The following is a 16652-nucleotide window of genomic DNA, read 5'->3' on the forward strand; positions in this document are numbered from 1 at the left end:
CTTTTTGTTTTTGTCAGAATAGTCACACTTTTATTTTTGAAAACCTTTTTTACTCTGCAGCATTTTTTCACAAATGCCTAAAACCTTCGAGTGTTTTATATACATCCTTGTCTAAACACAATCCGACCCGCAGGAGGAGTCATCGTTCTGCTGCAAAACTCATCCTGCAGATACACAAGTGATGGGAGTTGTGAGGTGATTAGACTGTTGGGAGGTGTTGGAACCAGTGGATGGGGGCACACAAGGTGACCGGGCTCAGGACCCCCTGACAGGCCACCAGTAGAGAGGACCGTCTGACCAGACTGTAAGGAGGTGTTGTGTGTCCCCATCCACTGGTCCCAACACCTCCTTACATTCTGGTCATACGCTCCTCTCTGCTGGTGGTCTGTAGGGGGCGTCCTGAGCCTGGTCACCTTGTGTGTCCTCATCCACTGGTCCCACGGACGCCCCTACATACCACCAGCAGAGGAGCATCTGACCAGGCTGTTAGGAGGTGTTGGGACCAGTGGATGTATGAGGGCACACAAGGTGACCTCTGTCATCCCTAGTGGTGTGGGACAAGGGACAATGACAGTTCAGCAATCTGTTCAGGACATCCTGCAGCCTCATAGAATGGTAGAGTTAGAAGGGCCCTCCAGGGTCATCGGGTCCTCCAGGGTCATCAGCTGCTCCGGGGTCATCTGGTCCAACCGCCTGCTCAGTGCAGGATCACTAAATCATCCCAGACATATATTTGTCCAGCCTTTGTTTGAAGACTTCCATTGAAGGAGAACTCACCACCTCCAATGGTAACCTGTTTCACTCATTGATCCCCCTCACTGTCTAATATCTAATCTGTGTCTCCTCCCTTTCAGTTTCATCCCATTGCTTCTAGTCTTTCCTTGTGCAGATGAGAATAGGGCTGATCCCTCTGCACTGTGACAGCCCTTCAGATATTTGTAGACCGCTATTAAGTCTCCTCTCAGCATTCTCTTCTGCAAGCTAAATATTCCCAGATCCTTTAACCGTTCCTCATAAGACATGATTTGCAGACCGCTCACCATCTTGGTAACTCTTCTTTGAACTTGCTCCAACTTGTCTGTCTTTTTTTAAAGTGGGGTGCCCAGAACTGGACCCAGTATTCCAGATGAGGTCTGACTAAGGAAGAGTAGAGGGGGATAATGACCTCACGTGATCTAGACTCTATGCTTCCCTTAATACATCCCAGAATTGGGTTTGCCTTTTTGGCTGCTGCATCACATTGTGGACTCCTGTTCAGTCTATGATCTATTAGTATACCCAAGTCTTTTTCACATGTGCTGCTGCTTAGCCCAATTCTTCCCCTTCTGTATGTGCTTTTGTCGTTTTTCTTGCCCAGATGTAGGACTTTGCATTTCTGCCTATTAAATACCATTCTGTTAGTCGCCGCCCACTATTCAAGCTTGTCTAGATCTTTTTAAATACTCTCTCTCTCTCTTCCCTAGTGTTAGCTATCCCTCCTAGCTTTCTGTTGTCGGCAAATTTGACCAGTTTCCCATCAGAAACAGGACAGAGCCTTGTGGTACCCCACTTGATACATTCTTCCACTTGGATGAGCAGCCATTTATGACCACTCTTTGTGTACGATCACTCAGCCACTTGTAAATCCACCTAACAGTTGTCTTGTCAATCCCATATTTGGTCATTTTTTTCAATAAGTATGGTATGAGATACTTTGTCAAATGCTTTACTAAAGTCAAGATATACTATATCCACTGTATTTCCCTGATCAGTTGATGATTCTGTCATAGAAGGACATTAGATTCGTCTGGCATGACTTGTTTGTTACAATCCCATGCTGGCTCTGGTTAATTACTCCATTCTCATACAAGTACTTGCATACATGCTGTTTAATAATTTGTTCAGAGATCTTTCCCGGTATAGAAGTCAGGCTCACAGGCCTGTAGTTTCCTGGATCCACCTTTTCCCTTTTTTTTTTTTTTTTGTTTTTTGATAATGGGGGCATTTGCCCTTTTCCAACCTCATGGGACTTCTCCTGCTCTCTGGGACTTTTTTTTAAAGATTATGACAAGTGGTTCAGCAATTACCTCTGCTGCTTCCTTTAGTATCCTAGGATGTAATTCATCTGGACCTTGAGACTTGAATTCATGTAAGTTAGCTAAGTGTTCTCTCACCATCTCTCTGCTTACAGATAGCCTGCATTCTTTTATTCCCCCAATAGCACAGGGAAGATCAGCTGATGTTCCATCTACTTTCTAAGAGAAAACAGATACAAAATAGGAATTTAAAACTTCATCCTTCTCAACATCATTCTTCACCAATTCACCATTTTCATCCTGTAAATATATGATGGCATCTTTGACTTTTCTTTTGCTTTTTTTTATTGCTTTTGGCCTCTCTTACAAGCCTCAATTCATTATCAGCTTTATCTTTTCTGACACTTGCCCTACAGTTTCTGCAGACCCCATTATATTCTTCTTTAGATATCCCCCCTCTTTCCATTTGATAAACATATTTTCTTCCTCTTTAGCATGTGTACAAGTTCTGTGTTCATCCATCCGTGTCTCTTTAAATGCTTCCCATTCTTCCTTCTTTTAGGGATTGGTAACGATTGTGCTTTGGGAATCTCATTTCACAATATTTCCCAACCTTCTTGGACATTTCTGTCCTTAAGAACATCCAGCCATTGGATTCTTCCTCTCCTCTTTCTGAGCTCAGTAAAATCTGCCTTTCTGAAATCCACCCTTGAGGTCTGAGTCTTCTCAGGTCTTCCTCCCCTTGTTATCCAACATCCAAGGATATCATGATCACTGCCTCCTAAGGTCCCAGCCACCCTTACTTCCCCAACCATTCCCTCCCTGTTGGTAAGAATTTGGTCCAAGATAGCAGATCCCCTTGTTTTCTCTTTTACCTTCTGGAAGATAAAGTTGTCAGCAAGAGCGGATAGGAATCTGTTGGATCCATTACTTTAGAAACGTGTTCCTCTCATGGCGGCTTCCAGCAGGATAATGCTCGGCTGCGCACACAAGGGGGTCACAGGAGCCCCCACAAGATTGTCACACTTCCGTGGCTGCCCGGTCTCCAGATTTATCACCAGTAGAACATGTTTGGGACCATCTTTGATGCCATCTTCCACAGCCTGCAAGTTTACAAGATCTAGAGGCTCAGTTACAGCAAATGTGGGGTGATATGCAGCAGAATACCATATAGAACCTGTATGCCTCCATCCCTGCCCGTATCACATTGTGTAACCAAGCTGGAGGCAGTACAACAGGTTACTAGAGCCTCCATCCCTGCCCGTATCACATTGTGTAACCAAGCTAGAGGCTGTACAACAGGGTACTAGAGCCTCCATGCCTCCTGTATCACATCTTCTATCCATGCTAGAGGTGGTACGACAGGGTACTAGAGCCTCCATACCCCCCATATCACAGGCATTGTGGTTTGGCTTGCATCTCATCATGCTGCAAGTCCTGATAGTGACTCATAGAATAGCTGTCTTCCGGTGGTTGGCCCTGTGGCGCATTGTTCCATCACTTCTTTGTATAACTCTTTCTCGTGGAGCTCATATGCTCTGCGGATCTCTTCTGTAAGAGCTGCTGATGGATACAAGGAAGGGCTTAGTAGATTCTGATTAACATTGGATGAAAAATAACTGTCCCTCCAGTTCAGCCCGTTACCCCCAAGAGGAAGGAAAAACCCCAACAAGGTAAAAGCCAATTTTCCTCATTTTAGAGGAAGAAAATTCCTTCCTGACTCATCTGGCAATGGGAATAATCCGGGATCACCGACCCTCCTGAGTAATCGGGGACATAACATGTGATATTGTAACACTCAGGACAGACATCCACAACCTCTTCTACTCTTATATCGTTGCTTCGTTTTGGATTCGAGCGGCAAATGAACAATCCGATTGAGTTCAAAGCGTCCGCAGCTTTAAACAACTTTCATTTCTGTAAAGGAAAACTGCATTTCCTCCTCAGTGGTGACCTGCTGTCATGCAGGACTCGCGCACGCGGGTGTGCGCCTCTTTAGTTGTGGTCATACGCTGAGCATAGACATGACTGAGCTGTCTGCATATATTCATGGAGGTGAAAACACAATCATCACTGCGTATTTACATGTGCAAGAAATCCTGAAAGGAGGTCCCATCGATGCGGATCCTCCTGTACCGTGCATGTTTGCATAGTCCCTATTATTTCAGTCGTCTATTTCGGGCTATAATATGGTCCACAAACGGTCATACTGCGATATGTTTCACGCACGTAAAATATGCATGTGAAAAAACGCATGTTTGATTTGCATTTGGGTATTCAATGTGGTTTATGCACTCCAAATATGCGCCTAATGCGGACCGAAAATATGCTTATGTGAGCCCTTCTAGCCATGTCATGTGATTTACGACTCGTAACAAAGCTTTGTTACTGTTTTCCTCAGTATGCTTTGGAACGGCTAAAAGTCCTATGTGAAGAGGCCCTATGCAATAGTCTGTCCGTGGAGAATGTTGCCGACGTCCTCATCCTCGCAGATTTGCACAGCGCAGAGCAGCTGAAAGCACAAGCAATAGACTTCATTAACAGGCAAGTGATATGCTGATGACCTGGGGCCTCATTTATCAGTTGGTCTCGTTGCCAAAAGCAGCCAATCACAATGCAGCTTTCATATGAAAAGTTGTGCTCCCCTCCCTCTCATTGTCCAAAAGAGCTTGGAGGATGTTATGGTCCATCAGATGTGTCTGTAGGACATGCGTGACGCCTTCACCCTTTGGAGGGCTATTCAAAAAAAAGTCTGCAGGTGATCGGCAATAAGAAACTATCAACCTTACGGAATTGTGCCAAGTTATAAAGTTCTGTCCTACCAATAGGTTAGGGAACAACTTAATGATTGGTGGGGTCTCCAAATGTCCCCATGTGAGGGGAGCAGAGGTCTTGCATGTGCACTGCTGTTCCAATAAATTCAGCGGAGCCATGGAAATTGGTGAGTGCAAGTTCTTGGCAATCTCTACACTCCCATTGTGACCTCCACTCCATTCACAGGAGAGCACTTGTGGACCCCTCTTCTTGGGATCAGTGGGGGCTCAACAGTCAACCCCCCGCTGATCCTAGTTATCCCCTTACCTGTGAATAGGCGATCATTTTATAACTCGGCACAACCCCTTTTACGGTGGTCTTACACTTTAGATGGCTGTTGGCCGACAGCTACCCCCTCCTATACATACGCTGGGCTATATGCAGGGAAATCTGAACTGGATTGGAAAGGGTTAAAAGTCGATTTTTTTTTTTTTTTTTTTTTTTTAATTTTTATATATATATATATATATATATATATATATATATATATATATATATATATATATATATATATATATATATATATATATATATATATATATTTTTTTTTTTTTTTGTGGCGTTCTCACCCCAGCATATGCACAGGATAAGAGAGAACTTGCTGAATGGTGGGGGTTTGACTGCTGACCCTGACCCAAAGAGTGGACCCTGGAGGACACGCATGTATACCTCTGCTTCATTCTCTCCAGTGGGTCCAGCAATGATGGCGGAGCTTGTAAACCTCCAGTGGTCCCATTAAAGTGAATAGAGCATAGATGTGCATGCAAGTCCTCTGCTGCCCACACTTCAGGAAGAGCCAGGCTGATTTCTTGGGATTCGTTACACAGGACTTTTAAACTACATCCTTTTTGGGTTCAGTGGGGTTAATTGAGTCCCCATGAACGCACCTTTTAGGGAATAAAGGCTTGTTTGGGGATTTTTCATTTGTGTTATGTATCTTCTGCAGATGTAGCGTTCTCAGGCAACTGGGTTGCAAGGACGGCAAAAACTGGAATGGCGGGTGAGTGCTGGTTTTTATAAATGTTATAAGTTGGCAAAAACCTTGAATTAGTGAATTTACACTGTGTCTGTGGGTGGTATTCAGACTGTCAGATCTGATTTGCTTGAATGGAATGTGAAAATAACACAAACGGAAGTCCAATTCTGTATGTTCAGCTACTGCAGCCATATCGTTTAAAGGCTTCAGAAACCTTTTGTGCATGAAAAATCAAAGCCCACACATTTATCGGTTTTTGCTTTTTAAGTTTTCCTTGTCGAGTATTTAGAAAGCCTCATACAGGGTTTGCAGGTTCTCTTACATTTAGGTTTCTTGCTGAGAAGTGCTGTCAGCACTAATCAGCTGCTCTCATACGAAGGCACACAAGCTCAGTTCCCCCTAGCCTTGCCTCTCCTCTTTCAGAGGCTGTGTAGCATAACCACGCCCACTCAATACTACACAGCTATCTCATCCTCTGAGTTGCTGCTGGCCCCCTCCCCTCACTGTTAAACGTAGAATATTCACCTGGAGTGAATTCCAGCCCTCTGTAATAGATTCTTCTGCTCTCCCCTACCATACAGCCCTTTGTAATGGCTCAGTGAAAAGGCAGTGAATATACATTCACAACAGGGGAGCAGGCTAGAGGCGGAGCTGTCAGGATTTACTAAGATTTCTGTCCTTTAACAATACAAGCTTAGAAATCAAAAATCTGAAATTTTTAATATAAACAAATTACAAAAAGTCCTAATGACTAAAAACACATTGATTTAAAGAGTGCGATTGTGTTAAGGCCTTAAGACTCTAAATGTAGTTCAGCTCTGCACTATATAAGTAAAGCCTGTAGACGAGAACAGTGTATGCCTGATTCTGCCCTAATCTAAAGAAATAGTAAAGTTAAAAGTAAACAAAAGAAAAGTTCCTACCTGGCGTTCCTTCCTGCTTTCTGTGTGCTCCACCCGATTAACCAGTCTTGTAGACGTCTTTCAAGGAACATAAGATTATCTTTGATCCCTTCTGTCTTCATGCTTCAGCTGAGGGCTGGGACTTGGGTTGCTCTGCCACCTCTTGCTTATGGAGTGGTGGGGAAGGGCTACTGCTGCAGCTAGTTGCCTTACAGCCAGTCAGATCTGAGGATTGTGCGGAGGGAAGCTGTAATGGCCGAGCTTTTGAGATGCATCATCTTTTGTAGATTTCTTGCAGTTTTGACTGTTCTAAGACCGGGGATAAGTTTAAGTGGTTGTCCAGGTAGATGGAATCCTTAACCAGACCTGCGATGTCAAAATCTCCACTTCCAGCCTGTTGCCTTCATTGGGTAATGTGGTATGGACTCCGTGCCAGTCATGTCATCTGAGGGAACTGGCTATACTCCACACTTTAATAATGAAGCCCACCCCCTTCTTTGTCTCTATCCGTACTGTGACTTAATTATGCAAAGAAAAGTGTCCATACTCTGTGACCGGGTCTTGGAAGCGGGCCAGAACTGGAGGTTCCAACACTGCAGGATTCGGTCTCCCTGGAGAACCCCTTTAAGGAAAGAATAGCTGGTATTTGTGGTGTTTTTGGTGCATTTTGTACCATTTGGGTTATTTTAAATTTCTTCAATTTTCCAGTCAATCTATGGACGTTATGGAGACAGACGGCTGGAAATCCATGATTCAATCACATCCACACCTAGTAGCAGAAGCCTTCCGAGCACTCGCATGCGCACAGTGTCTGCCTTTCGGATATCCAAGAAAACGGCTAAAGTTGTCTTAAGTCACCCGCGAAGCATTGTCCCACCCATCAAGGACTTTACAGTCAGTGTTCAGAACTGTTTTACCTTCCACACGAGCTGAAGCTTTTTATTTTGTTTCTTCCCCACTCCAGTTGTGCGCACACCAGCCTGAGGGCCTATCTAACGTTTGCTTTGCAGATGGATCACTTCATCAAATCCACAGCTTTAAACCCAACAGGTTGTTCTCGTATTCACTAAATTGCCTTAAATTATAAAATCTGGTCTCGGTTGTCATGTTTGCCAGTTGTTCCGTTGTATTGCTATCGTTTTATGAGATGTATAATTTTTAACAAACCGTGCCTTGTCATGTGACCAGGCTTTGTGGGATTGCACTAGCGCCGTATTACGACGACGAGAATATTGGCAATTATGTGTTTTGGAAGGGTAGGTCTCGATTCAGCTCTTAGTGTTTATCATTAAACGGCTAAGACCAAAATACCTTTTTCTCTGATTAGATTCTTCCATTAAAGAATATTTGGTCTAAAGACATTGACATATCAACTTGAAAGTACAACAGGTGGCCGTGCCCAACCAATCCCGAGAGCAAGAGGGCTCCTGGCGGAGAAGTGAAGGAGACTCGCTTGGCTCTTTCCATAAGTTGAGTGATCCAACCAAACCACTCTGCCACTTGTTCAAAGGCACTCCCGGCATTGGTCAGGTCCCCCACCAGTTGCACTATGATGACCCATCTTGGTGATTTTATAGGTAAACCTCTTGAATTCTTCTCTACATGTGAGGCAGGACAGTCGGACAGTTCACACTTCTGCTTATCTTGGGGCATAGTCATCCAGTGGTAAAACAAAATAATAAATAATAAATCCTTTTTAATCAGTTGTTTCTCGCCAAGATCCATTGATGGCCAAGAGTTGTCAGATGGTCCCCGTAGAGTTGAGCCCTGACAAAAATACTATCAACTCGTGTCATGTAATTTTTTGATGTGTGTCTATTTTCTCCTAAACTGAATTGGTAACCTGTTCATAAGGTGCGTAGAAGTCCCCTCCCGCCAAGTAGTTTAGTAGTATGTTCAGCCGTGTTCTTCTCGATTAGCCGGTTGACTACCAGTAAGGTTGCCAGCTTTGGAATGGTCATTAAAGGGAACCTCTCATCAACCTTAAACATCATAAACTAAGTTGGGGTGCTTATAGTTTAGGCAATGTCCAGGGGCCCTCTCTTCACACTCGCCCAGTGCACCGTTTCTGCGTTGTCCTTTTTCAAAGTCAATATTTTTTTTACAGCAAGCATGACTTATTGTAGAAGCCTTCTGAAGAGTCACGTCAATGCAGGAACAGGGCACCAGGCGAGTATGAAGAGAGGCTCCCTGGAGGTCACATCACCAAAACTATAGGCACCAGAACAGAGTATAGTTGGCCACCGGTTGTCTTTAATGTCAATTCATTTAGTGTCATGTTCATTCCCAGCTTTCATAGTTACTCTACTCTGGAATGGCAAATCAGTCGGAATATGAGCAGAGTCCAGAAAAGATGGCCGCCACATTGTGAGATCTGTTTTTGGGAAGCTGGATAATCAATATGGCCGCCACCGCTAAGAAAGATCTGAATAGAATATTTAACAGCTTGACAAATGAGGACAACTTATTCCAGCCTGAAGCAATTATCCATTGGATTGGTAACACGTTGTAGATTGGTGGGAACCCCCCACTGTTCGCCAGGATGAGGGTCCCCAGTGCCCCCTCCAGCCACAGGATCACAGCTATGAGAAGGTTTGAATGGCTGTGCTCAGCAAGTTAAAGGGGGTCCATTGGTGTTTGCTACCCTACTAACCGAAGTACAGGAGCAGACCCTTGTAGAACATCTTGTCTCCCGTGTTGTATGCTAATGCAGGTGGGCTGGCCCAGACAGTCTCTCTTGGGCGGAGCTGTTTTTAATAGGCCCACCCACTTTAGCTGCAGAGTACCTACCTCATCCGCGGAGTACTTTGATTTCTCACACATGTGCCTGAAGTTTGTGCACCGGCGTAGACACAGATGTATAGAACAAACTTCTGGCACATGTGTGAGAAATCAAAGCACTCCGCGGATGAGGTAGGTACTCTGCAGCTAAAGTGGGCGGGTGTATTCAACACTCCGCCCAGAAGAGACTGTCTGAGTTTGCCCACCAGACCGGGACCGCTGGTATTAGCATAATGTAAAAGGTTTTACAAAGGTCTGCTTTCCAAAGGAAACAAAGTTATTCAAACTCATCTGTGATGCGGTGTTCTGGCTGGGAGACAAGGATGCCGTAGTCTTCCTAACAGTGGGGGGTCCCAGCCCACCAATCCTAGCTGCCGGGGGTCCCAGCCCACCAATCCTAGCTGCCGGGGGTCCCAGCCCACCAATCCTAGCTGCCGGGGGTCCCAGCCCACCAATCTAGCAGTGGATAGGCCGCTACCAGTCGGTATAGCCCTTTTAAAAAGCTCTGTCCAGAATTAGAAAGAAGTGTTTGCTATTTTACCCAGAAATGGCGCCATCCTTGGCTGTGTGCGTGATTGCAGTGTTCACGTGAACGAGGCTGAGCTGCAATATCGGACGTGTGGCGCTGTTTTGGGGAAAACTGCCGACCCTGAAATGGTAGGCAACTCCTTTATGGACTATTTGTAAAGTAGCCCCTTTCATGCCACACTGCCCATTTTAGCCAACTGTCTGTCTGATTAGCGGCCGGTTTCAATGGCGTTCTGGTCTTTCCACAACAAACTACAGTTTCTCAGCCTGCGTTCATTCAGCGTCCAACGAGCGAAGATGCTTAAATCCATTATCCTAAGGGCAAATGTGTGCAGAATGGCCGGCAGTGGGTTACCGTGGCCTAGTGATGCTTTGGGTTGCACTCGTTCCTCCCCCGCTATTATGTCTTGAAAAGACACAAAGGGATCAGTCCAGTCCGGGTTTTTGCTTTACTTGTTTACAGTCTCTGCTACATTTCAGTGCTTCATTTCTGTACATTTACTTCTGCGCCAAGTGTGACCGTTGACTGCGCCCTCTGGCTGGTGACTACATCATGTATGGTCCATGGACTGCCCCACGTGTGGCCTGGGGTCTGCGCCCTCCGGCCGGGGTCTACCCCACGTGTGGGTGGTGACTGCTCCCTCTGGTAGGGGTGTGCTCCACGTGTGGCCCGGGGACTGCGCCCTCCAACCAGTGACTACCCCACGTGTGGCTGGGGGCTGCACCCTCCAACCAGTGACTACATCATGTGTGGTCCATGGACTGCCCCATGTGTGGCCCAGGGACTGCGCCCTCCAACCCGTGACTACCCCACGTGTGGCCGAGGGCGGTGCCCATGCGCGGGCTCACTCTGATTATGCACTTTAAGACAAAAAGTTTCACAGAAGTTTTTCTCAATCTGAATAGAAGTTTCCTGATTTTATTTTGTGTGCAATATACTTTTGACCGTTTGGGGGATTCGGCGGCCGCTTTCTGTCTGCAGACACGGTAGTTGACGTTAGTTCTGTATATGTTCTCCATGTGGGAAGTATTGAAGTCTTAAGCAGAGCAGATTGTTGTTCCGTTGTGACCATTGTCATTTGTTTTAAGGCCGTTTTCATCATTTAAGAATTCTGTCAATTAAAGGGCTTTTCCACAATTTCTGATTCCGTCTTCACGACGCCACGTGGTGCAACCTCTGCAGCTACATGCATGAAACAATCCATGAGTCCCTTATAAGTTCTGGGCGCAGACCGCTGACGGGTTCCCTTTAATGAAGCCTCAGTTTTTGTCACTGTGAACTATGACCAGCGGTACAATTAGGTGGCGTCATTCTTTCCAGCGCGGTTTTTGCTATGATTGTGGATAAAAGCATTCCTTAGTATCGGGACTTACGTGAACGAGGCGGAACGACCCGGTGGGCGGCCGGCCCTCTCTTCTAGCTGCATGTATAGCCAAAAAGCCTGCCGCTAGCGTCCTGCGACGTGGTTGACATAGTAAGCGTCATCCATGCATCTCTGTGAAATTTCATGCCTGCGCCGTGCGGCCAGATACCGGCGTATGCGCAGATAAACGATCTCTCCTGTATCTGACCTCACGGCACAGCAGGAGATTTTAGAGATGCGTGGATGACTCCTACTATACCGCCCACATCAGAGGAGGCTGTTTGGCTATACATGCACCCAGCAGGGGCAACCCACCGCACCTACCGAACCGCTCTGCCTCATGTACGTGCCGCGCGGGACGTTTTCATAGTTCATATACTTGGGTATGCTTTTAGCAACTGTCATGTCAAAAACCGTGTCAGAAAGCGCGCTGCTACATAGTTGTAGCGCGGTAATAGTTCACATCAACAGAAACTGGTCAGCAGTTTTTATCTATGAATCAGGTAAATTTAAGGTGCCCGTACCCCTTCACACACAAACAATTGGCTGGGCTGAGGATTTGTGTCTTTAGGGAGGCAAGCCGCAGACCGCTCTGGTGATGACTTATCTCCCAGGTAATAAAAGGATCAGGTCTGAAATTTAACATCCCTGATTCCTTTTTTTCCCCATCTGTTGGGTTAAAATGTTGAGTTGCCCCCCATACACATCCGGTCCTCTCTTGTTGGTGGGTTTGCACAACTAAACCCTGTGTGTGGGCCTTTTTATAAGGTTTATTGGCCGTTCCTCTGCACACAGGTGCTCCTGGCCACCTGTCGTGTCGCCGTACCCTTCACATCGAGTGAGCAGACGTTTCACTGTCCAGGGGAACAAGGAGTCCCATTGCCGTAAGGAGTTTTCTCACTGAAGGCCTCTACGGAATAGCTGATAAATGTCTTGTTGCTGGTGGTCCTGCAGCTGGGACCTCCAATAATTACAAGAACAGGGGTCCCTGAATCCCCCTGTTGGAGTGGTAGTATACATGCCTGACCTCAACTCCATTAACTACTTTGGGATAGAAACTCATGTGGTTGTGCCTGGCTATCTTCCTGTGTCACATGAGCGACAGTTGAGCATGCCCACCACTGCGCCATTCCCAAATGCCCCTTGTGAACTCCCACTGTTGTGATTGCTGGGGTCTCAGCTGTTGGACCCCCTGAGTTCGGACATGTATCATCCAATGTCTTTGTGGGGTAAAACCCCTTTAACTACTAGTGCTGTGCTTTCGGCCTAAGGATCAGTGGTGGTTCCTCCAGTTGGACCTCCGCCCATCAGGAAGTGATTGTGCATGCTAGGGATATGCTGCCACCTGCTGAGGTGGGCAGCGCCCTGAACGCCCAGGTCCAGCATTTGCATCATTTTACAGAAAAACAAATCTGTTGGTTCACTTTGTGAATACATCCAATTACACAGAATTACTATTTTACGAATGATCGCAGCCCAGAGCTCCATTCATATTTCTGCAGGCTTCAGAGCTGGAATCTTCCACCATTTCTTCATCACTCATTCGAAGCCTAGATCTTACTGTAACGATCATTTTGGGAATTGTAGTCTTTACACCAGGCACAGATAATCTGGTGTAGGAGAAGCTGCGGCCTGCGGGTCTGACCGCTGGGACCTCCACCGACCCCAAGCAAGTCCAGAGCGTTCAGCAATGAATGCAGCTGCACACCGCCGTTTAATTCATTTCAGTAGGACTATGAAAAATAGCGGTGAGCGGCGGCGAGCATGCGGGGTCCGCCTACCAGCTCACAGCGCTAAAGTGGCCAATTATAGATCCATTTTAAGAACCTTCAGGATTTAAAGGGGTTTTCTGGCTCCAAACTATTATTGACCCCCCCCCCCCCCCCCAGACTCGGACATAAATAGCCTTTAAGGGGTTCTCCAGAACTAAACTATTTTTCCCTAGAGATTCAGCGTTTGGGATATTTCTGATGCAGAGATGGATCATCGCCCAAACATGGCGGCAGCAGCATACTGTGCCGTTGTTGTCTGATGAGAGGCGTGTTCTACCAACACCTCATTCTTCATTGACTCGACTCCAGAAGGAAGGAAGTGTTCTAGTGCCGCCATAAGTAGCTGCCTAGAAGTCTGACTAGAGTGACCGCTCTCCTCCAGAAGGAGGCGCTCTAACTTGCATGCGGTTTCCCAGGGAGCATTGCCTGTAAGACTCCACCGGCTGAGTCTCCACAAGGAGAACCACTTCCTTCCAAGAGCTTCACTGTAATCTCCCTTCCATATGACAGATCATGTAATTACGGGGCACCTTCAGCTACTGTTTGTTCCCATGGACGACCTACCTGCTCCCCGGCCGCTGACGGTTGGTAGTCATAATGCTGCATTCTCTGCAGATTCTAGACTAGGAAAATTCTTAGCACATCTAGAAAGGTTTAAAGGAAGACGACAGACAAAACAACATTGTGATATGTTGGGTAGGGGGGGGGGGGGGGGTGTTAAAGGGGCTCTCCGGGGACTTGAAATACTAACAGGCGATTTATGAAGTTCTGACATGTGGCACGGCGGACGGGTTGGCTGCTTGTAATAATAACTGAGCCCCTCCTTATTTGTCTGCATCTGTGGTGATGGAGGGGCTTACTTATACAATATAGTAACATAGTATGTAAGGCCAAATGAAGACAATGTCCATCTAGTCCAGCCTGTCTATCCTACTGTGTTGATCCAGAGGAAGGCAAAAAACCCCAAGGCCAGAAGCCAATTAGCCCTTTTGGGGGAAAAATTCCTTCCCGACTCCCTAATGGCAATCAGACTGTTCCCTGGATCAACCCCTAATAGTTCCTACCTGCCTGTATACCCGGATTAACAATTAATCTAAGATTTATATCCTATAATGTCCTTCCTCTCCAGAAAGACATCAAGTCCCCTTTTAAACTCCTCTATTGATTTTGCCATCACCACTTCCTCCGGCAGAGAGTTCCACAGTCTAACTGCTCTTACAGTAAAGAACCCCTTTCTGTGTTGGTGATGAAACCTACTTTCCTCTAATCGTAGCGGATGCCCTCTTGTTACCGTCACAGTCCTGGGTGTAAACAGATCCTGGGAGAGATCCTTGTGTTGTCCCCTCATGTACTTATACAGAGTTATTTGGTCGCCTCTTAAGCTTCTTTTTTCTAGAGTAAATAGTCCCAATTTGGACAGCCTCTCTGGGTATTCCAGTCCCGTCATTCCATGTATTAGTTTAGTTGCTCTTCTTTGAACCCCCTCAAGCACTGTGACATCTTTCCTGAGCGCCGGTGACCAGAATTGTACACAGTATTCCATGTGAGGCCTGACTAGTGCCTTATATAGTGGGGGGATAATGTTCTCATCCTTCGCCCCTATACCTCTTTTAATGCACCCCAAGACTTTATTTGCCTTTGCAGCAGCTGACTGGCATTGGTTACTCCAGTTTAGTCTACTATCCACTAATACCCCCAGGTCCTTTTCCATATCACTTTTCCCTAGCAGTACCCCATTAAGTGAATATTGGTGACATCCGTTTTTCCTGCCCATGTGCATAGTCTTACATTTTTCAACATTGAACTTCATTTGCCATTTTTCTGCCCAAGCCCCCAGCTTATCCAGGTCCGTTTGTAGCCGCACATTGTCCTCCGTTGCATTAATTATATTGTATAATTTTGTGTCATCTGCAAACATTGATATTTTGCTGTGCAGCCCTTCTATCAGGTCATTGATAAATATATTGAACAGAGTGGGGCCTAATACTGAACCCTGTGGCACCCCGCTAGCGACTGTGGTCCAATCAGAGTACGAACCATTTATTACCACCCTCTGCTTTCTATCATTGAGCCAATTTTTTACCCATTTACACACGTTTTCGCCCAGTCCGAGCTGCCTCATTTTGTATATTAGCCTATTATGTGGCACAGTGTCAAACGCTTTAGAGAAGTCCAGATATACAAGATCAATAGATTCTCCCTGGTCCAGCTTAGAGCTTACTTCATCATAGAAACTGATCAGATTTGTCTGACATGAGCGACCCTTCATGAATCCATGCTTTTGAGGAGTTATTCCCTTAATCTCCTTGAGGTGCTCATCGATGGCGTCTCTCAGAATCCCCTCGAAAATTTTTCCCGTTACTGAAGTGAGACTTACTGGCCTGTAGTTACCAGGCTCACTTTTGCTCCCTTTTTTGTAAATTGGAACCACGTTGGCAATGCGCCAGTCCAATGGTACTACACCGGTCTTGATAGTGTCTAGAAATATTAGGTATAGCGGCCTAGCTATCTCGTCACTTAGTTCCCTTAGTATCCTTGGGTGTAATCCATCTGGGCCCGGCGATTTATCAATTTTAGTTTTCTTTAGACTCTTCCGCACCTCCTCCTGTGTTAGGTATGAGATATTTTGTGAGGGGTTCGTTTTATTCCCCTGCATCTCGTGTGGCCGACAGCCCATCCCTCACCCATGACATCACGGACAGCGATACCAAGTCATCGCATGTTGGAACTCCGCTAGAAGAACCAGCTAGTTAAACTCTGCTCATGCCCATGAGGTCCCAGATAACCCCTTTGGGACCAAACTGAGAATCTGTCATGTTCTGCCCCTCAAACCCTGACTGAAGAACGCTTGCAGTGCTGGCCCCATGGGTGACTGTAATGGATCCCACCATGTGCTGTATGCTAGCAGCAGGAATCTGCAAAATCTGGAATGCAGCTCTAGATGTAACTGGAGGATTAGACCGGTTATAACTCGAAGTACACTCGTTGTCAAAAAAAAACAATCCCTCCCATAGAAGTTGTCAGAATAGAATGAAACTTTTTAAGTCCGATTGTAACATTGATAGAAGTAAGTTATTATGGAGAACCGACCCATTGAAGGAAAAGGCTCTAGTACCCTGCTGTACTGCCTCTAGCTTGGATACACAATGTGATACGGGTGGGCATAGAGACTCTAGTACCCTGCTGTACCACCTCTAGCTTAGATGCAGGATGTGAAACTGGTGGGCAATGCTGGCTCTAGTACCCAGTTGTACCACCTCTAGAATGGATACAAGATGTGATACTGGTGGACATGGAGGCTCTAGTTTGGATACAAGGTGTGATACAGGCGGGCATGGAGGCTCTAGTACCTTGTTGTGCCGCCTCTAGCTTGGATACAAGATCTGATACGGGCGGGCATGGAGGCTTTAGTACCCTCTTGGGTTGCCTTTAGCTTGGATACAAGATGTAATACGACCAGGCATGGAGGCTCCAGTACCCTGTTGGGTCTGTCAAAAGCG

General features: G+C 46.1%; 1 protein-coding gene across 1 annotated transcript in view; it reads left to right on the plus strand.

Moving 5' to 3' along the window:
- SPOPL (speckle type BTB/POZ protein like) overlaps nucleotides 1-8015 on the plus strand; it is a 30708-nt gene extending 22693 nt beyond the window's left edge. The window contains exons 8-10 of the mRNA XM_066575166.1: nucleotides 4417-4559; nucleotides 5776-5829; nucleotides 7416-8015. Of these exons, the coding sequence (XP_066431263.1) occupies nucleotides 4417-4559; nucleotides 5776-5829; nucleotides 7416-7560 (342 nt within the window). The 3' untranslated portion in view covers nucleotides 7561-8015. The remainder of the gene's footprint in view (nucleotides 1-4416; nucleotides 4560-5775; nucleotides 5830-7415) is intronic.
- The last annotated feature ends 8637 nt before the right edge of the window (nucleotides 8016-16652 follow it).

This window comes from Eleutherodactylus coqui, chromosome 8, assembly GCF_035609145.1.
Source record: "Eleutherodactylus coqui strain aEleCoq1 chromosome 8, aEleCoq1.hap1, whole genome shotgun sequence".
Taxonomy (NCBI): domain Eukaryota; kingdom Metazoa; phylum Chordata; class Amphibia; order Anura; family Eleutherodactylidae; genus Eleutherodactylus; species Eleutherodactylus coqui.